Source organism: Castor canadensis, chromosome 4 (genome assembly GCF_047511655.1).
Source record: "Castor canadensis chromosome 4, mCasCan1.hap1v2, whole genome shotgun sequence".
Classification (NCBI taxonomy): Eukaryota; Metazoa; Chordata; class Mammalia; order Rodentia; family Castoridae; genus Castor; species Castor canadensis.
Window position 1 is genome coordinate 166378577 of NC_133389.1, and position 11599 is coordinate 166390175.

Here is an 11599-nt window from a genome sequence, read left to right on the forward strand (position 1 = left end):
TCCGATGACACCTTGGCCTGAATAGCTAATGTATGTCCTTGTGGCAGGGTCTAGAAAGTTTTAGGACTCCCACCCTCCCGTTAGAACAGCCAGAGGCCTGGGCACTACAGTCTGGAGATGTGCATATGCGTGGGTGTGTGCAGCAGTGGGTGGGGAACCCACTGCTAGGATGTAGACATGAATGCCCAAGTGGCAGGAAGTGCCTGAAGTCAGAGCTAATGTAGAAGGCCCAAAACACGGGGTGCCTGGAAGGAGGCCAAAGGTATTATGGGGCAGGCACAGGGCCGCCGGGAGTGGAACAGAGGTCCATGGTGTGGGTGACCAGACCCTTCCGCTAGAGCTGGCCACTTCTTCTTTAGAGAGGATGTCGCAATGTCCCGGCGTGTGAACGTGTGAGCGATGCAGAGACTGGAGCCTAGTGAGGATGGGTGAGGGTGTGGGCTCCCCACTCACTCACACCAGCACCCAGAGGAGTCAGGCTGAGGAGCTGCAGATCCAGCACTCACACACAAAGATACCTGACACCTGTCCTCATGACTCGTGAGTCGTGGCCTCTGGGGACAAAGCCTGAATGGGGGGCAAGATGAAGGAGGAGACTAAATCTAGGGGGAGATTTGAAGAGTCAAGGAAGCCCCCGACCCTCATGGGGGTCCTGGTTTAGACCACGATGCTAGCACCAGACACTTTGGCGTTCGGTGGTTGGGTTCCTCCCCTGGGTGGGGGGGAGGGGAACACAGCAGTTTGTGAGGGGCAAACATGGTGGTCTCAACTCGCCCTTCTTAGAGCTCTGGGTCTCTCATCCTCAGAGGCAGGAGGTCTGGATTTGGGAATCTCACGTGGGAGGAAAATAATTCTGAAGCCTCCATGTATCACACATCTAGAATGGTTGATGACCTAAGAGAGGGACCAGGGACCTTCATTTCTCCACTTTGACAAGAGACGGCAAAGGAGGCAGGTGGGCTTGAGCCCTGGACTCTAGAAAGAAGCAGGACACTCATCAAGCCACCTAATGGCTCTCACAGGTGACAGGAGCCCCCAGAGGCTGAGCAGGTCCAGCTATGGTTCCATCTCCAGCCCATCTGGCCCAGGGCCACAGCAAGCGCCTCCCAAGAAGACCTACCTGAGCGAGAAGATCCCTATCCCCGACACGGAACAGGTGGGAATGCTGGGCGCCTCCTGGGGGCTTTGGGGGCTGACAGGATCCTCTGGGATCTTGCAAGCTGAGGGAGGGGGTCCTTCCCTCTCCACAAAGCAGTGATGGACAGTGACATCGGGCCCCCTTGCTGCTCCTGTCCCCGGCACTTAGCAAGAGTACTCCATAGTTGTTGGAAAATGAGAGAGTGGCTTTTCTGATGAATTCATTTTCTATGATGGGAAGGGGCCTGGGGTGAATTCGGGTTGCCACTCTGAGATTATTTCAGCATACAAGAAAAGCCTCGGGCCAGGGCACAGAGAGAGAAGTGGAGGAGGCTGCAGGCTGGCAACCAGGACTCGAATTATATGCATGGCCAGAATCACTAGAAGGTTCCTCGGCTGATGGGCCATGGCCAAGAATGGGGCAGGGGAGCTGCACCCTCTGTGGACCTCACAGAGGAGTCCCTATGGTCTGCGAAAGGAGGAGTGGTACCAGGAAAGCTTGGACCCCTAACAAAGCCCCCTGTGAGGGCTATGAGGATCCTTGAGTTGAGCCTAAGATGTTGAACCTTGAGTGGTCAGGTGCAGGTGGCTGCTGAACGTGACTCAGTACACCATGATTCAGCAATCACATTGGTTCCTCCACCCAGTGCCCTCTCCAGCCCCAAGGGTGGGGACAGGTCAGGACAGGGCTGGCCAGCATGGACTGAGGGGCCTGCTGAGGCTCAGCTGAGGGCTGACCAAGGCCGGCTATGACCAGTCCTGGACCCAGGACCCCCCTCCTTCTGCTCGCACCCCCAGGGCACATTCAGCCTGCGGAAACTGTGGGCCTTCACAGGACCTGGCTTCCTCATGAGCATCGCTTTCCTGGACCCAGGGAACATTGAGTCGGACTTACAGGCTGGCGCTGTGGCCGGATTCAAAGTGCTGAGTTGGGGCTTGAGGGCTGTGGGGAGGGAGGTGACCAGACTGAGAGGGTGGAGACCCCAGCTTGCCTGTTTCCCCAGGGTAGCTTCATGGATGGTTGTCCTGGGAGCAGATGTCAAGTTCAAATGGGCCAGAAGAGGGTCCCCAGGGAAGCTCTGTCAGAGCCTAGGCTATAGGGGGGTCAACCATGCACTCCAGCAACCACTCTCTACCCACGAAGTGTCCGCAGTTTGAGGGTGCCATCAGCTCGGGGCCTTTTTGGATGGGACGCCCCCCTTTCCCCCCAGCTGGCTGAAGGCCTCCTGTGACTCTTACAGCTGCTCTGGGTGCTGCTGTGGGCCACCGTGCTGGGCTTGCTCTGTCAGCGGCTGGCTGCCCGGCTAGGCGTGGTGACAGGCAAGGACTTGGGTGAGGTCTGCTATGTCTACTACCCTAAGGTGAGTGGGGCCGGGGGACCTGACAGGAAGCTCCTACAGATCACAAATCCCGAGCAACCATTTTCAGTTTCCATGATCCAATAAAAACATCACCTCAGGAGTCCAGTTGACAGGTGAAAGACTGAGGCTCAAAGTAATGGCACTTAGACTGATGTCCCTATCAGAGAGCAGACGAAGCATTCTACATGAGGGAAAATCGTACTAGGGAGGCTGAGGTGGGGGATCTGAGAGTTTGAGATGAGCCTGGGTTACACAGTGAGTTTAAGGCTAGTCTGGGCTACACAGTGAGACTCTGTCTCAAGAAACAATCCCCACCAAAAAGAAGACGATGAGGAGGAGGAGGAGGAGAAGAAGGAAAAGAAAAAGAAGAAGACCAAAATGAAGACGAAGACGAAGAAGAAGAAGAGGAAGAAGAAGAAGAAGAAGGAGAAGAAGAAGGAGGAGAAGAAGGAGGAGAAGGAGGAGAGGACGAAGGAGAAGGGGAAATTAAAATCTGAGGAAGTGTCTTGCCCAAGGTAGACCCACAAAGGCGTCAGCTCATGGATAGTCACTGCTGGACCCTGGGGACTTGGCTATCATCAGTGTCCAGTCAGGAACACGGAAATTACAACACATGATATTTCTAAAGGGTTTCATGCACAGATTCAGCCAGTTTCAGTATCGTGTAAAGAGCAAAAGGAGTCATCAGCCTCAGAAAGCTGCTATACCACTGGCACAGGCCCAAGAGCCCTCATTTGTTGCCAAATTTCTAGGAGCATTGCAGCCACATTTAAATGACAGCCAGTGCTGCTAGAACTCAGGTTATCTGATGTCTTCACTGATGCCACTGCCAGAAACAGTGCTAGAAGTAGAGGAAATGGTTTCTCTTCACATCCAATCTCTGAATCAGTCCCTTTTCTGTTGCTATAACAAACTACCTGAGGGTGGGTAGTTTGTAAAGAAAAGAAGTTTAAGAGGAGCACTGGTGGCTCACACCTGTAATTCTAGCTACTCAGGAGGCAGAGATCAGGAGGATTGCAGTTTAAAGCTAGCCGGGGCAAATAGTTCACAAGATACTATCTCAAAAAAAAAAAAAAAAAAAAAACCATCACAAGAAAGGGCTGGTGGAATGGTTTCAAGGTGTAGGTCCTAAGTTCAAGCCCTAGTTCCACAAGAGAAAATAAAAAAAAGAAAGAAAAGAAATTACTAGCCCACTTCTAAGGAAGCAATATCTCCTCCCCATAGGTGCCTCGAACCCTGCTCTGGCTGACCATTGAGCTAGCCATTGTGGGCTCAGACATGCAGGAGGTCATTGGCACAGCTATCGCCTTCAATCTGCTCTCAGCTGGACGGTATCACCCCAGTTGGGCACCCACTCTTCAGTCCAGGGCCAGAAAGAGCTGCTACTCCTTCCCCAGCCCATGTACCTCCCTGAGTCCATTTTATCCTGCTGTCCCTCTGATACAGGTCTGCTGCTCTGTTTCCCAGAACGTGACTTGGAAAGTCACAGATCTAAATCATGCAGCCTGCAGGATTGCAGCCCTGCTACACCTGGTCCCCCACCTGGCTTTGCCCTTCCTGGAATGTTCCATGCCATTTTCAGCACACCCCCTCCTACCCTGCCCTAGCTCTCCAGGTCGCTTGGGTGGGAATTCCAGACCCTGGGTCAGGCTGGGCTGACTCAAGACACTGTGGTTTCAGAATTCCACTCTGGGGTGGCGTCCTGATCACCATCGTGGACACCTTCTTCTTCCTCTTCCTGGACAACTATGGTGAGGAATCCCCCACTTCACAGGGGATGGGAGGGGGCCCCCACAAGCTGAGCCTGTGGATGGCTGCCTGCCTCACTGGAAGGCGCCTTGACTCCTTCACTGTAGCTATGTGGATTGAGCAAATCCTCGGCTGTTTCTTCATCTGTAAGGAGGGGCGGAGGGATAAGGACAGCAGGGACGTCAAGGGGCTGTGAGAAGCCTTGGGGAGGTAATGTATGTTAAGCTCCTGGCTCAGTGCCTGGAACAAAGTACTCCAAATATTAGGCATTAATAATTGTTTATGTTACAGGGGGTTGGGATTTGTTTGTTCTGCCCCTTTGCTCTGCCCCTAGGCTTGCGGAAGCTGGAAGCTTTTTTCGGATTCCTTATTACCATTATGGCCTTGACCTTTGGCTATGAGGTGGGAAGTCAGAGTTGCATCCCCCCCATCACTCCTCTCCCTTCCCGTTGCATTGCTCAATGAATGGGGGGAGCAGCCCTGAGCCAAGCCCCCAGGCTTCTGGGATGGGGCGGAGGGTGTAGCAGCTTTAGAGAGCTGACCAAGTTCATCCCCACAGTATGTGGTGGCCCGTCCTGCCCAGGGAGCTCTTCTGCAAGGTCTATTCCTGCCCTCATGCTCTGACTGTGGCCAGCCTGAGCTACTGCAGGCTGTGGGCATCGTCGGTGCCATCATCATGCCCCATAACATCTACCTGCACTCGTCCTTGGTCAAGGTGAGCAGGCGGGAGAAGAGGAAGAAACACCTCCTCCCTTACAGCCAGGCTGCTCCACCTCCCAGCCTGGAGGGCCCCCTCCCCAGATCTGTCTTTTGGGATTTCAGCTGGGAAACGAGTCATTCTGCATTTATTGAACCCATAATAATGGCGTGTCTGCTATGTGCTGGAAGTTGGGGTCAGTAATGAAAACACAGTCAAGGACCCCTGCCTCCTAGAGCTTGCATTCTAGAGATGGGCGATGGGCGGGAACCAAGTAAACAGAGGAAGGAATTGCAGATTGTGAAAGGCACACTTGCTGTTGCAAGTGCAGAGGAAGCAGCAAGTGCAAAGGCCCTGAGGCAGAAACAAACCGGGCATGTTTGAGGATGGAGCATGGTGAATGAAGGGTAGCATGTCGGAGCTGAGTTACAGAGGGACCTCAAAGGCCAGTCTTCCTTCATTCACACAGAATTTGTCACTGTAGACCAAGCTTCTGACAAAGGCAGAGATGTAGACGGAGAGTGGTTGACCACAAAGCCTGACCCAGACTGTCACATGGGAGACTCTGGAAGGAACTGGAGTTTGTGTAAGGGTAGGGAACACTGGAGTCCCTCTGAGGAATTTTGACCTTTCCCTCTCCCTTTGAACTTCATAGTCTAGAGAGGTGGACCGAGCCCGCCGGGTGGACATCCGAGAAGCCAACATGTACTTTCTGATTGAGGCCACCATTGCTCTATCCGTCTCCTTCATCATCAACCTCTTTGTCATGGCTGTTTTTGGGCAGGCCTTCTACCAGAAAACCAACGAGGATGCGGTGAGACGCTGTACTGGTCATGCCCTGTTACCTCTCTCCCGCCCCCCAACTTTGCTGGACTTCAGGCAAATGCAGCTCCCCCTTGGGCTGGACTCTGGGGTCCCCTCTCTACATAATCTGTGCTGTCAGAAGAGCGATGTTGAGATGTCATTCTGCAAATACTCACTAATCATTGCTAGGCATTGATCAATGTTCTGGACATTGTCCAAGATCTTGGGTAAAAGAACTGGTCAGACCCTCCCTCCTGCGGCTTCCTGGGGAGGGGTGAAGAGACAGGAAAATAAGCACACAGGGAGGTAAACTGAGGCAGCAGGATTGGGGGTGTGGGGTCAGTTCCTCTGGCTGTCTAGGCTCTGGACTTGTGCCTGGCACCCTGTCAGAGTGGGTTTCCCTCCTGAAGCCACAGTGGCAACTGCTGATGCCTGGCGCTTGCTGGATGCTCAGCCCTGTGGGGAGAGGGGCGACCAGGACTCCCAGGACCTGGGCACTGCACGCCTTGCTTTGTGACTTGTGACCGGAGGGGAGTTTGCCTCCCTCTCTCCTCTCAGTCTGCTCCTCCTCATCAAGAGAGGAGCAGTAAATAAGGATTGCAAACCTTTGAATTTAAAAAGGCCATGTGTCCCAGGGCTGTAGGAAGTGGGTGAGCTGTGAGGAAGAGGGGGCTGCAGGGATCAGAGTCGTCCTCTCTGTGGCAGTGCCAGCTCTTACTAATCTGAGAGACTGGAAACCGAGTTCCCATGTCAGTTCTTCGCTGTAAATGTCAGCAACAAATTCATATTAAAGAAAAAGACCGACTGCTGGCGGAGTGGCGTCTGCTTAGCAAGCAGGAGGCCCTGAGTTCAAACCCCAGCACCACCAAAAAAGAAAGAAAGAAAGAAAGACCTCCTGTTAGCCAGTTGTGTCGGACCAGATTCACCAGTTTTTGGTCCTGGTCAAGGCCAGGGGGTCTGAGTGTCCAAGACTGAGTGTGCTTCCATCTCCCTCCCGCCGGCCGGCGCCCGCAGTTCGGCATCTGTGCCAACAGCAGCCTCCACGACTACGCCAAGATCTTCCCCAGGAACAATCACACGGTGGCAGTGGACATTTACCAAGGAGTAAGCGCCGCAGGAGGGGGCGTGGTCCATCCCGGGGGCGGGGCCATGGCGTGACCACACCCCCTCCCTCCAGGGCGTGATCCTGGGCTGTCTCTTCGGCCCCGCGGCCCTCTACATCTGGGCTGTGGGGCTCCTGGCCGCAGGGCAGAGCTCCACCATGACCGGCACCTACGCGGGACAGTTCGTGATGGAGGTGGGCGGGGAGGGCCTACGGGCCAAGGACAACAGGCGCATTGCTGGGGGCTCACACCCCTGCCCTTGCAGATCCAAAGCAGCCCCACTTTAGAGGGGAGCAAACTGAGTGAGGCGACTCGCCAGAAGGTGCAGATGTGGGAGAAGCAGAAGCCCGGCCCCACAGCAACTTGTGGGAGGAATCGCCCCCATTTCTCCCACCCATCCCTTCTCCAGCAACTAGAGCTGCCCCCATTCCAGAGATGGAAAAAGTGTGCTCCCAGGGATGAGGTGGGCTGAGACGACACAGGTCCCTTCTCTGGAGCCCTCATCCTGCGCCACCCCACCCCCACCCCTGTCCCCAACTCCAGGGTTTCCTGAGGCTGCGCTGGTCCCGCTTCGCCCGCGTCCTCCTCACCCGCTCCTGCGCCATCCTGCCCACCGTTCTCGTGGCTGTCTTCCGCGACCTGAGGGACCTGTCGGGCCTAAACGACCTGCTCAACGTGCTGCAGAGCCTGCTGGTGAGACGGGTGCTCCAGAGAGGAACACAGCAGCCCCCACACGGAGCCTACTTGGGTCTGCCTGGTTCCAAACTAAACGCATCTCCTTCTACAAGGATCACAGGATCCCTGCAGCCACCTCGGGGAGTAGGAATCACCATTGCTCCCATTTTACAGATGGGAATACTGAAGCGTGAAGTTAGGGACTGAGGCAGAGCTGGGATTCAAACTCAGACACCAGGCAGGAGACTGCTTGTGTCTTCCTGCTTGGAAGAGATGAGGAGACAGGCTCAGAGTGCTTAGGGAACAGCAAAGACTCACTGCCAGGCACATGAGGCTATCCCCTGTCTTCCTCCCCTGCTTGCTGCATCAGAGGCAGGGTCCCTCAGTCTTAGGCTCCCCACTGTCCTCAGCTTCCCTTTGCAGTACTGCCCATCCTGACCTTCACCAGTATGCCAGCCGTCATGCAGGAGTTTGCCAATGGCCTGTGAGTACCAACGCCCCAAGCACTGGGATGCTATCCATCCTCACAACCCCCCCCCACCGAGGGAGGAGTATTATCCCCACTATCCAGAGTGACCAGCTCAGGCTCAAAGACATTAAGGAACTTGCCCAGGGCCACACAGCTACCAAGTGGGGGAGCCAGGACTCGAATTTAGGAGTGGGGGCTCTCTCTAAAGCCTGAGCTCGCCCTCACCTCACCTCTTGCCAAATCCTGCCAGTGTAAAGCCTGGAGGGGAGGAAATGGGTCTCACAGACTAGAGAAGAGGGTTTTGTGTATCCCTATCCCTGACTCTGGGCTGGCTGGGGATACTGGAGGAGGAGGGGGAGAAGAGGATGCAGGTGGCCCAAAAGCATCCCGCTAGTCCTGAGCCTAACCTCCTGTGCCCCAGGCTGAGCAAGGCTGTCACCTCCTGCATCATGGCCCTGGTCTGCGCCATCAACCTCTACTTTGTGATCAGCTACCTGCCCAGCCTCCCACACCCTGCCTACTTTGGCCTGGTGGCTGTGCTGGCTGCAGTCTACCTGGGCCTTACTGTCTATCTGGTATGGTAGGGTCCAGGAGTGCCTTTGGGGTGGGAGGAGCGAGGTGAGGGGGCAGCAGTCAGAAGGGAGAGGCAACAGCAGCTAGCCTGTCCCCACTCCTTGCCCAGAGGTCTCACCTCCCCCTCCCTCTTGGCTGCCCCTTCCCCAGGCCTGGACCTGTTGCATCGCCCACGGAGCCGTTTTTCTGACCCACAGCTCCCACCAGCACTTTCTGTATGGGCTCCTGGAAGAGGACCAGGTGGATGGGAAGGGCTCACCATGAGCTCCACTTAGGTGGAATGAGGGTGGCAGACTGGCCTCCAGGACGCAGCAGGATGTGGAGACAGCAAGATGGCACAAGACACTTGGCCAACTTGAACAACGACCAAGCAGGACTTACTGGACTTAATGTTTCCTGCTGTAGACAAGTGCTTACCTCAGGTTCTCAGTGCCCTCATCTGTAAAAGGGAGGACTACTGGGACATTACTATGGATGTAAAACACTTTAACACAATCGTGGCACTTGGTACTTTAAAATCATTCAAGGAGTATTTATTTGTGCACACCTTTAACCCCACCAGCAGGAGGCTGAGGCAGGAAGGTCCAGGCCAGCCTGGGCTCCAACTAGCACTTAATAGAGTCTAATGAATGCTAAGGAAATTCTAGCCCCTTTTCTCTTCCAAAGAGCTGTGAACATAAACCCAGAAGGCCAGAAATCTAAATGATCAAGAGGATGCTAGCTACTTGGGAGGCTGAAATCAGAAAGTGTCGTTGTTCAAGGCCAGTCTGGGCAAATAGTTCTTGAGATCCCCATCTCTAAAAATTACCAGAACAAAATGGACTTGGAGGTGCGGCTCACGCAGTAGAGTGCCTGCTCTGCAAGCGCGAAGCCTTGGGTTCAAACCCAACTTCCACCAAAAAAAAAAAAAAAATTCCTTCAAACCCACTATCTATTTCGTTCCTATTCTCTGCAGCCTGCAACCCATTTTCCAGGCAGAAAAGCCGAGGTGCGGTTCTCTCCCCTTCAGGCGCCAGGTCATAAGGCACCCAGGAGTCCATGCCTTCGAGGCCCAATTCTTTTGCCATCTTAGGGGACCGGGCGGACAGGACTCCCACGCCACACTGTTAAAGCTCTCGCAGCTCTGACTCCCAGCTCCCCCTAGGGGCAAGGACAGTGCAGAGCGCCTTGGCGTCACCCCTTCCAGCCAAGCGAACGAAGAGGGAAGGCGGGTGCTGGAGTCTTTCGCCCCGGGCAGCAGAATCCACCTCCGCGAGGAAGTCGAGGGTAGCTCTTTGGGAGAGGAACCCCCCCCCCCAACTGCAGGGAGCTGCAGGGCACGCCTTCGCCCCTCGCGCAGCCAGCACTTTACAGACGCTCCCTGGACTGTTTCTAGGCTCCCCAAGTCCCTCCTCCGGACTCCTCCAGTTGCTCGAACCCCAGTGTAAAAGCGGCTAAAGAGCCACAGCAAAGAGGGGCCTCCGAGTTTTCCCCAGAGTTGAGACTGGGGCAGGTGCGGTGATTGAAAGCTACCCCGATTTCCCGAGGATGCCCCAGGGCCCTCGGCCCGGCCCAGCGCTCAGGTTGGGGCGCTTGTTTATGAGAAGAATTTCCTCTTTCTTAAAAGGGCAACGAGAAGAGTGGGGCCCTCAAGGGAGAAAAGGGAATAGGACAGGTCTGGCCCAACAAGAGCAGCTGCTAGAGGGTGTCTGGGCAAGAAGGCCTCCCATCCACCCTCCTCTGGGCTTGCCCCTGGAGAAGATGGGGCCCAGGAGGGCTGAAGAAGGGGAAGGAGGCAGGGCGGTAGTGAGGGAAGGCATCTCCCAGATTCTTCTCCAGCTGCGTAGAGCGCCTGCCTAGAAAGCATGAAGCCCCGAGTTCAAACCCCAGTACCACCAAAAACAAACCAAAACAGAAAAGTGCTTCAGCTATACCCGCTGCACACATCTCTAGTCAATTCGCTTGGCATAATTGGATGCCAGTCCTTTGTGGCAGAGGGGAAGAGGAAGACAAAGTCCCGATTTAAAGAGGATGTCAGCTGTCAAGGGACTGGGGGAGGGGAGAGAGATGAGGAAAGGGGTGTGGCAGCTAAGTAAACAAGAAAAGTCACTGAGATGAAGGGCAAGTGACCCAGGAAGGCCAGGGGAGGAGAATGCGACTCCAGCACAAGGTTTTGAAAACTATAGCACAGGGGCAGTGTGGAGAGGGAATGTACCAGGAGCAGGTCTGGTGTGTGCAGTACAGGGACAGGAAACCCTCTGGGAAGTCCTCAGATCTCGTGGAGCAGTTAAGCCTGGGACTTAGAACTTGGGCCAGCTAAGGGGGCTACCCTGGGCCAAGGTCAGTCATTTCCCACCAGAGAAGCTATGCCTTGGGGGCTGCCCGCGCTGCTATAGTAGCTCTGATTCCCCAGTCTCTGATGGAACTTGAGCGAGGAAGGCGACTGTAGTTTCCCTCCAGTGTCCCCATCCAGGCCCTCATGGTCCTGTTTGGCAGGTGGAACGCTGAGGTGCTAGACGATGCTTGTCCTCAGTTGTCAGGCAGGGGAGTCCTGAGTCCTGTTCCCTGCCTACCCACCCCCACCCCCGCAGCCCCCAGGACTGTTCTTCCTGGGGATGCAAGCCCATTAAAAAAAAAAAAGTAAGAATAGATTGTGTGGTAAAGCGACCCCCACCCCCATCCCCTCACCCCCCCAACCCTCCGCTGCTGGGGTAGAAGAGAACAGCAACTACTGGGGAGGCAGAGATGATTTGAGGCTAACTCTATCTCGAAAATTCAACACAAAAACAGGACTAGTGGCTCAAGTGGTAGAGCACCTGCCTGGGAAGAGTTGAGGCCCTGAGTTCAAACCCCAGTAACCACCCAAAAAAGTGGGATGGGGGGCTACTAGCAGAAGTTTCAGCCTGCCTTGGTTGTCTCCTCTGGGAAGACACTTCTTCAGCGACGCCTAGAAGACAGCAATGGGATCCTCAGGAATCCTGTGAGCTTAGGGTGGCCAGATGTGAATGGCGTGGTGGGGGACAGCGGCCCTGCCAGTGGAGTTTGTGTGGCC

General features: G+C 55.0%; 1 protein-coding gene across 1 annotated transcript; it reads left to right on the plus strand.

The window, feature by feature from the left end:
- The first annotated feature begins 336 nt into the window (after nt 1–336).
- Slc11a1 (solute carrier family 11 member 1) lies at nt 337–9086 on the plus strand. Its single transcript, XM_020183360.2, has 15 exons — nt 337–540; nt 1023–1156; nt 1936–2058; nt 2379–2498; nt 3723–3829; nt 4179–4249; nt 4582–4649; nt 4807–4962; nt 5600–5758; nt 6763–6852; nt 6926–7045; nt 7395–7544; nt 7937–8010; nt 8417–8570; nt 8719–9086. Exons 1-15 carry the CDS (start codon nt 534–536, stop codon nt 8830–8832), a joined length of 1647 nt encoding a protein of 548 aa, XP_020038949.2. The 5' UTR covers nt 337–533; the 3' UTR covers nt 8833–9086.
- Nucleotides 9087–11599: the final 2513 nt, after the last annotated feature.

Bases quoted from the DNA above. Each gene is read 5' to 3' on its own strand.
- Slc11a1 (XM_020183360.2), top strand. The intron at 1,157-1,935 runs GTGGGAATGCTG...TCGCACCCCCAG, and splicing joins CTATCCCCGACACGGAACAG to GGCACATTCAGCCTGCGGAA. The intron at 5,759-6,762 runs GTGAGACGCTGT...CGGCGCCCGCAG, and splicing joins AGAAAACCAACGAGGATGCG to TTCGGCATCTGTGCCAACAG.